The sequence below is a fragment of the Phaenicophaeus curvirostris genome, chromosome 4 (assembly GCF_032191515.1).
Source record: "Phaenicophaeus curvirostris isolate KB17595 chromosome 4, BPBGC_Pcur_1.0, whole genome shotgun sequence".
Classification (NCBI taxonomy): Eukaryota; Metazoa; Chordata; class Aves; order Cuculiformes; family Cuculidae; genus Phaenicophaeus; species Phaenicophaeus curvirostris.
Window position 1 is genome coordinate 5,961,427 of NC_091395.1, and position 17,252 is coordinate 5,978,678.

The following is a 17,252-nucleotide window of genomic DNA, read 5'->3' on the forward strand; positions in this document are numbered from 1 at the left end:
GCTTTCACAGGGGTGAAGTAGGCTCCTAAGGAGCGGAATGGGGGCTCTCCAAGAGGGATACGGGCTCTTCTGGAGGGATGTGAGCTTTCCAAGGGTGAAGCAAGCTCTCCAAGAGGAGAATGGGGGCTCTTGTGAGGGGAATGCAGGCTTTCCTTGAAGGATTTGAGCTTTCATAGGGGCGATGTAGGCTCTCAAAGAGGGGAATGGGAGCTCTCCAGGAGGGACGTGGGCTCTTCCAGAGGGGAATGTGGGCTCTCTGGGGGGAATACAGGCTCTTCTGGAGAGATGGGAACTTTCCAAGGGTAAAGCAAGCTCTCCTGGAGGAGAATGGGGGCTCTCGTGAGGGGAACGTGGGCTCTCCTTGAAGGATGTGAGCTTTCAAAAGGGTGATGTAGGCTCTCAAGGAGGGGACTGGGAGCTCTCCAGGAAGGATACTGGCCCTCCTGGAAGGATGAGAGCTTTCCAAGGCTGACGGGGCCCCCCTGATAGGATGCGAGCGTTCTTGGGGGCGATGTTGGCTCTAAAGGAAAGGAATGGGGGGGTCTCCTAGAAAAATGCAGGCTCTCCAGGAGGGATACGGGCTCTCCTAGGGGCGATGTGTGCTCTAGAGGAGAGAAATGGGGGCTCTCCCGGAGAGGGTCACGGGCTCCCCCTGCAGCGGCCGCTGCCTGTGGCCCAGGCGGGCTTTGAGGGCTCCCAGCGCGCGCTGGCGGCCGCCGTCGCGCGGCTGATGACGCGCGATCCCGCGCGCGCCGCGCCCCAGTGCCGGGCGGGCGTCGGGCGCGCGGTGATGACGCAGCGGCCGCCGCGCGCCGCGCCTGCAGGGCCGCCATGAAGGCGACGCCGCTCTCCAACTGCGAGCGGCGCTTCCTCCTGCGCGCCATCCAGGAGAGGAAGGTGCCGGACCGGCCCCGCTCCCCCCACGCTTCTCTGTAGCCCCTGCCCCGCCCCGGGGCGGGAGAGGGGAGCGCGATTCTCCTCTCCCGCCTGCCCCGGGGGCCTCAGCCGCACCCCCACACCCACCTCCCCAACGCCACGGGCCTTGAGCGCTGATCTCTGTGCCTGCGTGTCTGTCTATCTGTCTGCGTGCTTGTGTGTGTATCTGTCTGTCTGTGTGCCTGCGTGTCTATCTGTCTGCGTGCTTGTGTGTGTGTCTGTCTGTCTGTGTGCCTGCGTGTCTGCGTGCCTGTCTGTCTGTGTGCCTGCGTGTCTGTCTATCTGTCTGCGTGCTTGTGTGTCTGTCTGTCTGTCTGTGTGCCTGTGTGTCTGTCTGTCTGCGTGCCTGTCTGTCTGTCTGTGTGCTTGTCTGTCTGTCTGTCTGCGTGCCTGCGTGTCTGTCTGTCTATCTGTCTGTGTGCCTGCGTGTCTGTCTGTCTGTCTGTCTGCATCCCTGCATGTCTGTCTGTGTCCCTGCATGTTTGTCTGTCTGTGCCTGTGTGTCTGTCTGCATCTGTCTGTCTGTGTGCCTGCGTGTCTGTCTTATCTGTCTGCGTGCTTGTGTCTGTCTGTCTATCTGTCTGTGTGCCTGCGTGTCTGTCTGTCTGCATCCCTGCGTGTGTCTGTCTGTGTCCCTGCATGTCTGTCTGTCTGCATCCTTGCGTGTGTCTGTCTGTCTGTGTCCCTGCATGTCTGTCTGTCTGTGCTTGTGTGTCTGTCTGTGTCCCTGCGTGTCTGTCTGTGCCTGTGTGTCTGTGTGCCTGCGTGTCTGTCTATCTGTCTGCGTGCTTGTGTGTCTGTCTGTCTGCGTGCCTCCGTCTCCGTGTCTGTCTGTGCCTGTGTGTCTGTCTGTCTGCGTCCTTGCGTGTGTCTGTCTGTCTGTGTCCCTGCATGTCTGTCTGTCTGTGTGTGTCTGTCTGTCTGTGTCCTTGCATGCCTGCGTGTCTGTCTCCATGTCTGTCTGTCTGTCTGCGTGCTTGCGTGTCTGTCTGTCTGGGTGCACATCTGTCTGTGTCTGGGTGTATCTTTGCGTGTCCGTGTCTCTGTGCGTGTCTGCCTGGGTGCGGCTGTGCCTGGGTGTGCCCGCGGCTCTGTGTGTCAGTGTCTTTCTCTCTGCCCGCAGCGCCTGGATGGGCGGCAGTGCTACGATTACCGGAACGTGCGCATCTCCTTCGGCGTTGACTATGGCTGCTGCATCGTGGAGCTGGGGAGGACCAGGTGGGAGTGGGAGCTGAGCTGGTTTCTGGGCTGCGGGAGGCTACGCTTTCCCTCCGGGGGAGAGCCCTTCATTTCCTCACCTCCCTTTTAATCCTAAAAGATAAGAGAATGCTCTCATTTCTACATTTGATTCTCTCAATCATTGACCACAGCTTAACTATGCATGACAGGCATTGAATGATAAACTGTCAGAAGTGAGAAATACAAACTAAAAGCGTAATCACATTCTTTTTCAAAGTGTGTATTTTGTTTATAGCAGTAGGAGTTTTTTTCCTGCTACATTCCTTGACTTAGTGGTTTATTTACCTTTGCAGGGTTCTTGCACAAGTCTCCTGTGAACTCGTTCCCCCTAAGCCGAGTCGGCCTACAGAAGGTATCCTATTCTTTAATCTTGAGTTCTCACCGATGGCCGCACCTGGCTTTGAGCCTGGCAGGTACGTAGCTTTCTTCAAAAGACTGAGCAAGGATGATATAAAAGGCGTTGTTCTGATGTATGTAAGTATGTGGCCTAATCGTATTCAATTTGGGTTAACTTGGTTTTAACAGGCAATCTGAGTTACTGGTGAAACTGAACAGACTGATAGAACGATGCCTGAGACATTCCAAATGCATAGATACTGAATCTCTCTGTGTTGTTGCTGGTGAAAAGGTATGAAAACCTGGTAATTTTGAGTGGTTTTAAACTAAAAGATACATAGAGTGTCTTTTTGAGGTGGTCTCTGCTGTGTTTTGAAAACAAGAAGTTCTGATTTCTAATGTAAAGATCCACACAGGTATTTTTAGCTTGCATACCTACATGGATGTTCTGAAATAGCTGTGGCCCTGCATGCTCAAATATTTATTTGCAGAGTGAAGTTTAAATTATACTTAAGTGTTACATATTTTCTCATACTTAAATCTAGCATACTGAGTATCTTGGAATATGTGGGGATTTTCCGTCTTCCTAAGCAAAGACATGTCTCTTTTTATGGTTCAGAAAACAAATTTGTTTTGAAAAACAATAACTTCCGTAGAGTCATGTCAGAAATTCCTAAGCAGTTATTCTTCTTCTCAGGTTTGGCAAATCCGCCTGGACCTGCACCTGTTAAATCACGACGGGAACATCATTGATGCAGCCAGCATAGCAGGAATTGTGGCTCTGTGTCATTTTCGCAGGCCAGATGTGTCTGTGCAAGGAGAGGAAGTAACTGTGGTGAGTTGTACTAGATCACAGCAAGCGCTGGTACCGGTTTCTTTCAGTCTAAAAGGGAGATTTAAATGTTCACTTAAGCAGATAAACTCCAAGATGCTGAAGTTTTAGGGTAGATGTGTTGCTATTCAGAATGTGAAAAGATAGTAAGGAAGCCTGCTGAATACAGAATTTTTTCAACTTCAATTATGGGAATACGAATTGCAAAAGAGAAATATTTTACAGTATTTCAACCAAACTGAACATCCAGATGATGGATGTTCTGTACGTACTATGGAATAGTGAGCAGTGAGAATTGCACAAAAGTAAAAGGAATTTTTTTTTTTTTTAGTATTTAGAGAAGTAAACATTCATTAGCCATATTGCTTGTTTGGTTTTAGTTTCTTTAAACATCTTTGTTCAGTATGTAATTTTAATTCTTTTCAATTATTAAACTTCTTTTCGAAGTACACTCCTGAGGAACGCAATCCCGTCCCCTTGAGTATCCACCACATGCCTATCTGTGTCAGTTTTGCCTTCTTCCAGCAAGGGTAAGAGCCTTAATGATTTCAGCAGAAACAGCTTATTGTCAACTCTGCAGAACTGATTTTAAACATAGAAGAGTCCTAAGAATATTTATATTGGCAAGCTGATTTCTTAAAACATCTACTGTGAAGGGGAAATATTTGTGTATTCTGGACAGTGTAACTAACTAGCAGCTTTCCACAGATGACATGGAAAACTTTCTGGAGAAAGTACACCCGTAATTGCTAATACATGAACCAGTTCCTTCCTTTCTGTAATTGTTTTAAGGGTAGTAACTCACCTCAAACTTTTAGTGTTGCCTTATATTTAAAAACTTCTTTCTAGGACCTATTTATTGGTGGATCCAAGTGAACGTGAGGAGTGTGTAATGGATGGCGTCCTTGTAATCGCCATGAATAAACATCATGAAATTTGTACCATCCAGTCCAGTGGAGGGATTATGCTGGTAAAGGATCAGGTAAATCTTTGCCTTGGACAGTGTTTCTTTCATATATAAACCAGTTCCTGTGCTGTAATCTTGATACGTAAATATCCTTGATGTTTGGATGCTAAGAAATCAATTACCTGTCTGATGTAATTGGAGAGGATTACATGTTTTTAGTCCTAGTGGAAGAGCATAGGACAGTGTATCATGCTGAAGAAGAAACATAGAAAAGGCATGATATTTGGTCAAACACGCATCCCTTTTTCCCCTGTGATTTGGCTGTGAGGGAGTCTGCAAATTCAGGTTGATGAATGGCTAGAGGCTGTTGTATATTAATTAACCTTTTGCATCAACTGGTGGTGTACCCAGTATTTGTGATTTCTTTGATGTTCTGCGCTTCTAGTTAAGAACTTTGTGGTTTTGTGATCTTAAACTCTTGTTGTAGGTTTTGAGATGCAGTAAAATAGCGGCTGTTAAGGTTGCAGAAATAACAGAACTAATTCAAAAAGCCTTGGAGAACGACCGGAAGGCGAGGTGAGTGTGTTGGGCAGGAGGGGAAAAGTTAAGAAACATACTAAAAAGTAATGCCAGCCTGTAGTCTGAACAGCAAATTGTGTTCACTTGTATTTGTTTTAAATAGCAAGTATTTTTATATTTGAACAGGAAAAGAGAAAGCATTTTTAAGTGTGAAACATGCTGAAATAATGTCTGTCACTGAATGCCTAGGAAAGAAGGCGGGAAGTTCGGCTTTGCAGAATCTATTCCGAATGAAAAGATCACCACCTTCAGAATGGAAAGCGCCGCTGTTGATACTAATGATGTGGAAGAACAAGCAGAAGAAATCATCTCTAAAGCTGACCCTCCCTCAGAAGTGTATCTTTTACGTAGTGCTACTCAGGGGAAAGTTAGGCTACCCATCCCTGGGTAGGCTGAGGTACTTTTTCACCAATAACTGCTCTCTTCATCCCTCCTGGGTCAGATTTAGACTAGACATTCGGAAGAATTTCTTCACCATGAGAGTGGTGAGACACTGGAAGAGTTTACCCAGGGAAGCTGTGGCTGCCCCATCCCTGGAGGTGTTGAAGGCCAGGTTGGATGGCGCCTTGGGCAGCCTGGCCTAGTGAGATGTCTCTGCCCACGGCAGGGGGGTTGGAACTAAAATGATCTTTAAGGCCTCCTCCAACCCTAAGTATTCTATGATCCCTGCAGTAGCACGACTAGGAGCTAAACACATGCAGTTCCACATTGGGTTTGGTTCTGACTGCTTTTAAGTAATTTAACTCCTAGCATCAAGTGCAAAACTCGGGTCTGAATTTTGGTTGTTATAGTAACTGGAGAAGTACTCTGAACTTCTCTTTAGGGATGTTCTCCCCTGGGAAAAAAAGATGCAGCTTAAAAAACAACCGGTGTGCATTCTGAGTACAGAGAGTTTACCAGCAAACACCAAGATCTTCCTTAACTACTGCAGTTTTGCCCAACCAATACTGCACACTCCTGGGACAGCCCAAATTGGGGAAGGAATAGAGAATTCCTGGGGAGACCTTGAAGAATCTGAGGGGGAAGAAGCAGTGGAAGAGGAAGGTGAAAGTGAGGCTACTACTTTGGAATGTCAGCAAGTGGAAATGGAAGATACAAGTTCGATGAAAGAAACTAAGCAGGGTAAGTATCTCTTTATCTTGATATCAGATAGGCTGATTATATCTCTTTATTAAACGTGAAGGGAGTCCTAGGCAAGAAAGGAGAACCATTGTAGTCACTTTCCAAGTGAGAGTTACCCTCATTTGCTGCTTTCACTTAACCTGGTCAGAGCTGTTGTCTTCAAAAGAAAAATTGATTTCTGTACCATATGGAGGGCTCCAAAGTCCAACCTAAACGACTCTCCTGTTCTGCCTTTCTGTTAAAATGCTGTGGTTATTGGTTACAGAAGCTTTTTTTAGAGAACTGATCCCCAGTTTGTGGGTTTGTGTTTTGTTTGGTTGGTGTTTTAGATGAACCCATTGTACTGTCCGACAGTGAAGAAGAAGAGGTTGTCATTCTGGAACCACAGGAGGTACCAAAAAAAACAAGGTAACCATTGCATTATTCTCTGCAACCATTGCAAATTCTCTGCTATCTTTGTATGTAGGCTAGTTTGCTCCTACCTCAGGTGGCCAAGGATCCTGGCTGACCTGCAGCTCTCTGAATCTGTTTCACTAGTCTCAGTCATTCTAAAGGGAGTGAGAACATAAAAGTGGATTTGAATCAGCAACTCCCTGGAGTCTACATATGACGCTACAGCTAAATTTAAGTTGTATCCCCAGGAAGTGAGATCTGTTGCTGTACCCCTGGCCACCCTCGCTGGTGTGTGTTGTACACCTTCTAGTAACTTTGATACAAATATTGTTTGCCCACAGAACACAGACCAACACACAACAAGAAAATACAAGTAAGAAAGCATGTAACAAAAGGAGAAAAAAGAAGAGAGCTGCTTACTAAGCCATCATCCCTCCTGTGGAAGTGCTATACAGTACGTAATTTTGTCTGTCATTACTGAACTTACTTTTGTAGGTTATTTTATTTTCTCCCACCCTATCTCTAGTTCTGCTTCTGTGTATATTTTATAAAACTATTGTACACAGCTTTAAATAAATAAAAAAAAAATGCTTGTCAGCGAAATGCCCTAGTTAGCATGCAGCTGGAGCAGAATACTCACTGATCCAAACAGAACTGAGTCCCATTCTACACCTGGAATTGCAGAGCCAAAAGGCAGATTTTTTTTTAGCAGAACAGCCCCCACCCTTACTGAAGTGAGCTGTGCAGAGTCAAGAGTTCAGGTGCTAAAAGGAATTACAGCACAAGTTTAATCCCAGAAAAGCTGCTTTTCATTTAGGTAGCTATACCACACCTTGCAAGTGTTTCATTCCTTACCATGTTGTACCCAGGGGAAATGGGGGGCTGTGACCAAGACCTCCTTGCGTGTATCGTTCCACATCTTTAAAAATCAACAGCAATGCGTGTCCTTGGCAAAGCAGCACAAAGCTTCAACAAATGTCATACACAAGCAGCTCACACTTCAGCAATGGAGGTTCTTAAAAAGTTTAATTAAATATTACATGCAACAAACAGGAATGCTTCTTGAACTATGTCCAAAGAAGTATGCTCCAAGTTTAGAATCAGGCAAAACAAAGAGACAAGGAGGTGTCCGAAGTATCTGACCTAGCCCCTTTGTACAAAAACCAACTCAAACTGGAAACACGTACGTATTTACAAGAGCAAAGCAGGACTATTTTACAGATGACCTTAGTAGTTTATGGAATGTGAACAGAAGTTACTGTTGCGGTTACTACATTTCCCACATCAGGTTTTAAATTTGAAACAAAATGCCAGCCAAGCAGAGCTTTAAACAAGTTGTGCTCTTTCAGAACGGGACAAACTCAGAAAGCCCCACTCCTCTAGGAGCTAAACCAGTGTGTTCGCTTAGTTCTTCCCATGCAAAGTTACTTCCAGGAGTACAAGAATGAGTGAAGAGTTGGTTTCTTACTTCCACAGTACCACAAGACCATAAACTTCAAGAATAAGAACAGCGGTTTTGGCACTGCTGTTTCTCTTGTCTTCACATATAACATCTCATGCCCTGCATTCCTTAGTCTTTATTTTGAAAGGACTAGGAGTTAAACTGGGTAAGGGGAACAGCTATACAGTACAACCTCTGATATTTTTTCAAAGCTCATAACTCATTTTCTCACTGGAAAAAGAGAAGATGGAAAATGAGATGGGAAAATAACTTCTTGCAGCAGCAGCAAGAGCTGCCAATGGCAAAGGAGGAACATAATCGCACTTGGGCCATGATGGAAGCCATTTGTTTAGGCTTTAGAGGAATTCACATTTGTACGTTCAGCTTGAAAGTTAAACTTGGGGAGCAAAGGAGAATTTTTCTCTCTGCTATGGGAATAGTAGCAGAACAACTTCCTTGAAAGTAGAGCAAGGAGATATTCCCTTAAGCAGTAAATTAATACTAAAAGCTACTGTAGTCCTTTCACTTAAGTACACCTACTTGCTTTTTTCCTGGGGAAAAGAATTCCCAAGCTTCCTTTAAATTAGTTCTCTTGCAAGGTTTGAATTTCTCAGTGTTCTTGGGAAGTTTCCAGCGAATGTCACAACAAAAGGGGAAGGCAGCACCCAGTGTCTCAGGAAGAGCTCCGTGCTTTGTTGTCTTCAAAGATTAATTGCTGGTTAGCATTTGGAGTTGCCATTCCAAGGTCAGACAATGACATGGCAGACATCCCTGTCTATGCAAACTCCCTCTCCTGCGAGGTTGAGGTGTGCCCAATAGCAAGCACCAGACATGATAGACTACAATGGTTTTCCCCTACTCCTTGTAGCTGTTTGAGTGGCAGCCCACTGAAATCAAGCTAAATAAAGGCTATTGGAGAGCACACTAGATAATGAAATATTGTTCTTCATTAAACATCAGAACACGTATAAAAGTGCATACTAAAATGATCAGAGGTCCGCCCCCCAAAGGCGGCCTCCACAGTTTGGCAACCAAGTTAGTTCATGGAGGGCTCAGACCACAGAGCAGGGCTGGGGGCAGAAGAGGTGGTTTTCAGTTACTGAGTCAAGATCTGAGTTGTTTCACCCTAACCTGTGCTTGTCAGCTTGGCAAAGGGCTGATGATTTAAGATTTATTTTAAACAGCCCACACTCTAAGAGCTGTTTAGACACGCATGACAGATTTATGCTGCTGCCTGCTGGGTGTCCAGATAACCAAGCAGACAGGGTTGAATCAGCTGGAGGTTGAAGTGGCACAGCTGTCACAAGGCAGCCCTTGCCTTTTTAGCTTTAGAAATGAATGCCAGTTGAAGATGGCAGTGCTACCCCTCAGTTGTTTTAAGGCATTGGCAAGACCACTAATATCAGATGTAAAAATTGTTTATTAGCCAACCTGGAAATGGCTTAATTAACCCCACTTCCATGCACTCACTGCTTTACATGCAAAGAACAGCAGGTACAGGGCAGCAACGCTCCATTTGCACAGGCTGAAAGTAAATGTCCACTTGATCTAATGCCAGTTATGTGTTAGTTCACCCATAACAGTTCTAGAGCCAAGAAAAAAATAAGACGATTGGTCTACATTTTTGCTGCCACAGAGGAATTTTTTCCAGGCAAGAGGGATGTACAGAATTCACACCACTCTGCCCATGCATGCCAGAAGAAATGATCTCTCGAGAGCGCAGCAGTTTTATCCCTCCACCACCCCTACAGAGGTACTGCGGTAGGGCAGACTGAGGACTGCAGGTTTTAGTAGATCTTGATGAGTATTTGGGACAGCAACACATCAGTGGGAACTCCCGGGGGTTTAAATTGGACTAGAAAAATACCTGCAGCAAGACCATTTTCACATACTGGAAGAGAGAAGTATGGACAGGTCTATGTACTAGTTTTAGCCGTGCAGAATCTGCAGCAGAGCGTTCCGCCTTTAACCCAGCAGAGACCACAGCAACCAAGGTTTCCAGTGACGGGTGCATCCTAGAGAGCCTCACAAGAATCGATTCCAGCAAGTTATTCCCCCCACAGCTATATAGTTTCTTCCAGTATTACAGCCCTTAAGCCACATTTTGGCTCTATGCTAAGTCTTTTAAGCTAGACAGCACAAAAATGCTACAAATACTGCTGTGGAGTCCAAGTCCTTCGTTCCTTGGAAAGTGAAAAAGCTCCACCACAATAACGCACTGCTAATGTTAATGTTTGCTCTATAATTAGATAAGCAGTCTCAGACTTCACTTGGTCTGCGTGGTTAATTCCGTGCTCAAAGAGAACATTTGTATAAAACCCCAGCTAAATATTTCAACAAGATCGCATGTACAAAAGACTTGCATTAAAACCACATAGAACTAACTTCATAATTGAGATCCTCAAAACCTGTGCTACTATTCTGAGTGATCACATCTAGAATTTTGAGCCAAGTTTAAAACTGTACATCATTTTCTTGTAATATACATCTCTTAAAAAGATCAGTCTTTGCATTACTATGATAAGTTTAGTGTTTCTGGCGGGTCAATAAGCGATACTCCGTGATACCTAGAGAGGGGAAAAAAAGATGCAGGATGTCATAGAATCTTTAAGGTTGGAAAAGAACTCCAACACCATTCAGACCAGCTGTCAGCCCAACACCACCATGCCTGCTAACTGTGTCCTCAAGTGCCATGTCTACATGGTTTTTGAACCCCTCCAGGGATGGTGACTCCACTGCTTCCCTGGGCAGCCTTGGCCAGTGCTTCATCACTCTTTCAGTAAAGAATTTTTCCCAATATCCAATCTAAGCCTCCCCTGGTGCAACTTGTGGCCATCTCCTCTTGTCTTATACCTGTTACTTGTGAGAAGAGTCCAGCACCTGCTACAGCCTCTTCTCAGGTAGTTGTAGGGAGCGATAAAGGCTCCCCTCAGCCTCTTTTCCAGACTAAACACTAATCCCAGTTCCCTCAGCAGCTCCTCATAACACTCGTGCTCCAGCCCCTTCACCAGCTTGGTTGCCCTTCTCTGGATACACTCCAGCAGCTCAGTTTCCTTCTTGTAGCGAGGGGCCCAAACCTGCTCAGGTGCTCACTGCTCTAATGAACAGCAGACTTATCGCTGCAAAGGACACTTCAAGGCACAACCATCAGGAAACATTTTGGACCTTGCCAACTGCCACACCCACACAGATTTTTAGGAGCATTAGGTACCATCTCCTGCCTACCAGCTGGAAGAACATCAAGAAAACCCCTCCCGTTTCCCCCTGACAGCTCGGTCAGCAATAGCAGGCCTGGGGGTGAACCCCAAGTATTGCTCAATTAAGCATTGTGCATAAAAATCTGGAGAATCTTATCGCCAGCTCACTTAGAGATTTGTTGGCTGAGACTGGAGACTCACGATACCCCTCACCCCATTAAGCAGCTGTGTGCTGGGACAACTCTGGTGTAACACAGGTACTCACTTTGTGCTCTTGTACTTTTCCCTTATGGACTGTTGTGTGTGCTGCGCTGCTTTGAGGTAGGTCTGGTGTAGGTCCATGAGGCAAGGCTTGATGTCTTCAAGGGTGTAGCCCGTTACTTTGCACAGGGATTCAGGCTAAGGAAAGGAAGAGGGACATGCGAATGTTTCTGTTAACTTTCACTGACTACCACTGGTGCAGTTTTTAGTTTCCTGTTGAAATTTGTCTTAATTAGTAGTTCGCAGTCTTGTTTCCTCAAACAGAAAGTAGTTTAGTGCTACTGAGATTTTAGCAGTTTTTGTAGATTTACAGAAATTCTGAAAGCTATCGTATTCTAAACAAGAATTCTTTCCCTCCAGTGCTTGGCGTTCTTACCACCCTCTCCCGTATCAGGAGAAGCGGTGTACAGCTTTGAGGAGGATCACTGGAACTGAGCGCATCAGTAGATACCTCTGCCTTCCAAGGAAAGAGCAGAGGGAGTGTTGTCCCCGCATTTTTCAAATAATATAAGGAGCAATCCCTGATTAACAGTTGAGGAGTGCAGAGCGGCTGCAATTCCTGCAGCCCAGGCTCTGGCATTCAGAACTGCGTAGGAATACACTGAACACACCAGCAGGCACGTGAGGGCTCACATTTCAGTGCTACGTACCCAGGTTTGTCCAGTGATTGTGTAGCCGGCTAGATGAAATGCTGCAGCAGCAATAACTGATGGCAAGTATTTCAGGTACGGATCAGCGTCAATTAAACTCAGCTCCCCGAGGTACTGCAAGGGAAACGAGAGAAAGGGAATCATCTGCTTCCAAATGGAAGTACAAGAGCATTTAACAGTTGCACCAGAACCCAAATTGAAGCTTTCAGTTCTGCCAGCTGGAGGAATGGGTTTTACTAGTTTCCACTTACTCTTTTAGGATCTACCATAAGCTGCTGTCTTAACAGTGTTCCCAACGCATGCTTTTCCAACACCACATTTTATATTTAAAGGCATATAAGATCTAGAGGAAAAATATAGTTGGGTCTGACCTTTGCAAATAAGACAAAAGCTTCAATTACTGAGCTCCCACAATTGGAGGGAATTAGGATTTAAGATAAGTTCCACTGAAGCGTTATCCATGCTCTGCTTTAGAAGCCAGCGTCTGGATTTACAGCTCGCTGCTTATTAAGGGGAAACCCAAAACAAAACTTCTTAGCCAAAGTGGGTGGATACATGTGGCAGTTTTAGATAAGGAAGTAGGAAACACTGAGCAGTAAAAGAACCTCCAAATTAGAGTTCCTCAATCTGTGTGATAGGAATGGAGTAGCTCAAACAGTAAGGGGCAAGAGGAAGGTGCACTCCCACTGATGTGGCAGCGCTTCTGGACAAGTCTCCAGAACTGTCCTACAGAAACTCCACATTTAAAACCAGGAGAAGACAGGGAAGCCCGGACTGAAGAATCGTTGAGCATTTCTTTTTCTCCTAAGACTCAGAAACACAGCTTGTGCAGTGCACTAATAGTAACAGCTCTCTAGTCACACAGGCTGAGCTGATAATTTTTCCTTACCATTGACAGGCTCTCCACTTTAGTGTTTGTCTGCTCATGTAGGAAATACTGAGTGAGGAACTGGTTGATTGTTGGAGCTGCCAAGTCAAATGACAAAACCTTCAAAATTAAGTGCTCCATCCTTAGAACTTGCTTCTTGGTATAGGTGTCATCTGTGATGTACACAAACTCCGCTACTTCGGGAGGGTAGATTTCTTCAAACTTCCTGCCAGGGGAAATAGTCATGAGCAAATAATTGTGCATTGCAAAACCAGACAACCAGCAACATTTAACGAAAGCCAGCAAGCAAAGTTAAATTCTGACTTGGGAAGTAGATGGGCACTAATGAACAAGTTCACTGCACTTAGTGCAGTAGCTCTTGAATTGGCAGAATTTGAAATTACAGAGCTACAACAGCCTGATATTTTAGCACTAAGCAATCTGGGACTCAGTTACTGAAATTCCAGAAGAATCCACTAAAGTAGTAACTGGTGCAAGCAAAACTTCTCTTTCACATGCCTTGTGCATACTCCCTCAAACATTATTTAGAAGCCTTCTGCAGCTGAAAGAGTCATAGAATTCAAGAACCATGGAATGACTTGGGTTGGAAAGGACCTTAAAGATGATCTAGTTCCAAGCCCCCCGGACGCCTCCCACTGGATCAAGTTGCTCAAATAGGATATCCACAACTTCTCTGGGAAACTTCTTCGAGTACCTCACTGCCCTCACAGGAAAAAAATGTCTTCCCAATATCTAATCTAAATCTCCCCTCTTCCAGCTTAAAACCGTTTCCCCTCATCCTATCCCTGCAGTCCCTGATAGGGCCCTCCCCAGCTTTCCTGCAGGCAATGAATCCTCACATCAGGTCCATCTGCAAAGGTAGCCTAGAACCTCGCTTGCAGAGTTTCACATAAACTGCCAAGCTTTTGGGTGGATAACTCCCAATTTTTCTTCTAGTGCAGAGTCCTCCCAAGCCAGTCTGGCTATAGGGAACAGAAACACGACAGCCACAAGATTTCCACTTGTACAAGACCAGCAGGTAGAATTTTAAATTCAGCAGTTTCACTTACGATGCAAGCAGCATAGCTGCAGTACCCACAAGCTGGAGTTTTCCTCTCAAAACAGACATTGAAGAAAGAAACCTATCAATGTAATTTACAGCTAAGTGCAGGGTTTCATTCTGTAATTTGTACTCTTCTCCAACTTCCACCAGCCAGTCCACAAGAATAGCTCGCATGTTGTTTGTGATATCAGGTTGCTTCTTCATGTAACCTGCTTTAGGCTTGCATTTCACCTGTAGATTTAGACAACAGATAAGACTGAGTTTGGACTACGTGTTAGTATGGATGCAGCTATTTAAACCCCATTTACCACAATTTAAATCAGAACAAACAATGGGAAGTCTAGGATAAGGAATTTATATTTCCATAATATCGCATTCAGTACATGGCATAGTTGGCTTTATCACAAGAAACCAGACTGTTTTTCACAGCAGTGGTCACAGCATCTTATTCCTCTATTCACAGAAAGCTTTCATTAACTCACTGTAGTAGTAACTAATGTTTAGGTGCATTTCTCAACCCCGAATTTCTCCCCAATACGCTGTATGCAAATAAGAGAAGAGGCAGCCACTCACCTCCATTTCCCTAAGGTATGTATGGATATCATTGATGTAGTCGGGCACATTGTTAACATTTGGTTTTTTCTCCTCCTCCTCCTCCTCTTCTTCTTCTTCTTCTTCAGGGGTTATTGAAATATCCATAATACTTGGAGAATCTAAGCAGAAGACAATAGCCACATTAAAACGGGCAGCACAGGGAGCTGCCCTGCTCCTTAGCATGACAGTGGCTCTCCTGCACTGCTGGGCCTCTTGCTTCCTAGGCAGCCAGGGAAGACAGACTATGGCTCAGACTGGGAGCTGAGGAGAATCTAGGGAAGCCAAGGTGTTACTGCAACAGGAAAGCTCCTTGATCCCCTTTCTCTTCTTCTCCCTCAGACTAAAGGGATTGAAAACTCTTTTGCAGTTGTGTAGTGCTCAGTGCATCCTGTGTTACCTTGTTACACAGATGTGAATCCTATAAGATTGGCTGTTGTGGCTTAGAACAGGGCTGGGCAGCCAGAGTTTCCCTGGGCAGCCTGGGCCAGGGCCTCAACACCTTCACAGGAAAATATTTCTTCCTAATATCTAATCCAAATTTCCCCTCTTTCAACTTTAAACCATCCCCTCTCCTCCTCTCCCTGCACTCTCTGATCAAGAGCCCCTCCCAGCTTTCCTGTAGCCCCCTTGCAGTACTGGAAGGCTGCTCTGAATTCTCTCCAGAGCCTTCTCTTTTCCAGGCTGAACCACCCCAGCTCTCTCAGCCTGTCCTCATATGGGAGGTGCTCCAGACCTCAGATCATCTTTGTGGCCTCCTCTAGACTCGCTCCGACAGGTCCGGATCCTTTCTGTGCTGAGGACTCCAGAATTGCACACAGGGGTCCAGGTGAGGTCTCATGAGAGTGGAATAGGGGATAGAATCGCCTCCCTCAACCTGTTTGTCACACCTCCGATGCAGCCTAAGATATTGCTGGCTTTCTGGGACAAGTAGAGCCTCCTTCTAGCCCTACGGTGGTAGCTTTAAGGGCTGCTCTTGTCTGTAACCTAGTTTCCCACATGAGACGCTAATATCAAGATTAAAAGCACAAAACCACCTCCAAAGGGCAGGGATAGGAGCACAGGAGCTCACATAATGGATAACTCAGCTGGATTGATAGCTATTGTACCCTAACAGCAGGCTCAAAGGAAAAAACATTTGGTTTCAACAACTGAAAAGGCACCTTCTGAGCCATCTCCATCGCAGGACCTATTGTCCTCCTGCAGTCTGCTCTAGAAGTCATTCCTTGGGTAACACTCGTGCTCCCTGCTGCTCCAAAGCAGTGCTGGGGAGCACACGGGGCAGCTCTACTATCCCGGTGCAGGCCGCCAGCTCAGCCTCGGGCCGGGTGGTGCTCAGGGGCTGCCAGGAGGGGCTGTAGGGTGGGGGTATCACCTACCGAAGCTCATATCCACGGTGGTGCTCAGGGTGGCCAAGGGCCGCCGCTCTCCGAGGGCACAGACGGCAGCGCGCAGCCCCAGCTCCTCATCCTTCTGTGCCACCGGGCTGTCCCGCCGGGGCCTCCGCCGCCGCTGCTCGGGCTCATCCACATGGATGCTGAAGGACTGTTTCCCACCCTCTGGCTCGTCCACATGGATGCTGAAGGGCTGCTGCTGCTTCGGCTTATCCACATGGATGCTGCAGGGCTGCTTCCCGCCATCCCGCTCACCCACATGGATGGCAAAGGAGTGCTTCCCACCGTCAGGCTGGTCCACATGGATGCTGAAGGGCCGCTTGCCACCATCAGGCTGGTCCACATGGATGCTAAAGGGCTGCCTCCCCCCGTCGGGCTGGTCCACATGGATGCTGAAGGGCTGCTTCCCCGCGTCGGGCTGATCCACACGGACGGCTAATGGCTGCTTCCTCCCCTCCGGCTGGTCCACACGGATGGCTAAGGGCCGCTTCCCGCCGTCCGGCTGCTCCCCACAGAGGGGGCCGGGCCGCTGCCCGCCGCCCCGCGCCGCCTGCGGGGAGAGCAGCTCGTCAGCCGCGGCCCCGGCGCTGACAGCGCCCCGCACCCCCGCTCCCGTGCCTATTCCCGGTCCCGTTCCCGCTCCCGGCGCCCCCCTCACCTGCAGCGGGGCCGCGGGCCGCTGCCTCAGCGCCCCCAGCGCCACGCGAGGCCCGGCCGCGGGCAGCGCCGCTTTGCCGCCGGGGGGGATGTTCTCCTGGTTCTCCTGCTCCGCCAGCATGGCGGGGAAGAAGAAGAAGAAGGGGGGGAAGAAGAAGAGGGAGGAGGAGAAGAGAACGGGGGGGGGGGGTGAAGAGGAAGGAGAGGGAGAGGAGGAGGAGGAGGGCGCGGCCGCCGCCGAGTCTCGCGCCGCCGCCGCCGCTCGCGCCGTTCAAGCAGCCCGCGACTCTTGAACCGGCCAATGGCAGCGCGCGGCCGCCTACGGGGGCCGGCGCGGGGCACAAAGGCGGCGGGCGCGGAGGGGGGCGGGGCCTGCAGCGCGGGAGGCGGCGGGGGGCGGGGCCCCAGTGGGAGGCGGGGGTGCCGCCTGCCCCGGTACTCGGCCTGGAAGCCTCGGTTCAGTCCTGGAGTTCTCAGCACAAGAAGGACGTGGATCTGTTGGAGCGAGTCCAGAGGAGGCCACAAAGATGATCCGAGGGCTGCAGCACCTCTACTATGAGGACAGGATGAGAGCCAGGCTTGCTCAGCCTGGAGAAGGCTCTGGGGAGGCTTCATAGCTGCCTTCCAGTACCTGAAGCAGCTGCAGGAAAAGTGGGGAGGGACTTTTTACAAGGCCATGGAGTGATAGGACGAGAGGGAACGGCTTTAAGCTGGAAGAGGGAAGACTTAGATGAGACGTTCGGAAGAAATTCTTCACGCTGAGGGTGGTGAGGCCCTGGCCCAGGT

The 17,252-nt window shown here is 47.6% G+C and overlaps 2 protein-coding genes across 2 annotated transcripts; one reads left to right on the forward strand and one right to left on the reverse strand.

Moving 5' to 3' along the window:
* The first annotated feature begins 783 nt into the window (after positions 1–783).
* EXOSC9 (exosome component 9) lies at positions 784–6,941 on the forward strand. Its single transcript, XM_069855201.1, has 12 exons — positions 784–897; positions 2,060–2,154; positions 2,469–2,588; positions 2,701–2,803; positions 3,209–3,346; positions 3,791–3,873; positions 4,193–4,325; positions 4,738–4,826; positions 5,019–5,165; positions 5,761–5,951; positions 6,281–6,359; positions 6,686–6,941. The coding sequence occupies exons 1-12, from the start codon at positions 832–834 to the stop codon at positions 6,765–6,767; spliced, it is 1,326 nt and encodes a 441-aa protein (XP_069711302.1). The 5' UTR covers positions 784–831; the 3' UTR covers positions 6,768–6,941.
* A 1,949-nt stretch (positions 6,942–8,890) lies between these two features.
* Positions 8,891–16,631, reverse strand: CCNA2 (cyclin A2). Its single transcript, XM_069855200.1, has 8 exons — positions 16,468–16,631; positions 15,795–16,359; positions 14,398–14,537; positions 13,832–14,055; positions 12,783–12,987; positions 11,894–12,007; positions 11,248–11,381; positions 8,891–10,352 (listed from the first exon to the last, which is right to left on the reverse strand). The coding sequence occupies exons 1-8, from the start codon at positions 16,585–16,587 to the stop codon at positions 10,301–10,303; spliced, it is 1,554 nt and encodes a 517-aa protein (XP_069711301.1). The 5' UTR covers positions 16,588–16,631; the 3' UTR covers positions 8,891–10,300.
* Between the last annotated feature and the right edge of the window lie 621 nt (positions 16,632–17,252).

Coding starts and splice junctions, on each gene's coding strand:
- CCNA2 (XM_069855200.1), bottom strand. CDS start 16,587: ATGCTGGCGGAGCAGGAGAACCAGGAGAACATCCCCCCCGGCGGCAAA. Junction 14,538..15,794: donor CACCGTGGATATGAGCTTCG/GTAGGTGATACC, acceptor TCTTCTGCTTAG/ATTCTCCAAGTATTATGGAT. Junction 12,988..13,831: donor GCAGCTATGCTGCTTGCATC/GTAAGTGAAACT, acceptor TTCCCCTGGCAG/GAAGTTTGAAGAAATCTACC.
- EXOSC9 (XM_069855201.1), top strand. CDS start 832: ATGAAGGCGACGCCGCTCTCCAACTGCGAGCGGCGCTTCCTCCTGCGC. Junction 4,326..4,737: donor TTATGCTGGTAAAGGATCAG/GTAAATCTTTGC, acceptor CTCTTGTTGTAG/GTTTTGAGATGCAGTAAAAT. Junction 6,360..6,685: donor GAGGTACCAAAAAAAACAAG/GTAACCATTGCA, acceptor GTTTGCCCACAG/AACACAGACCAACACACAAC.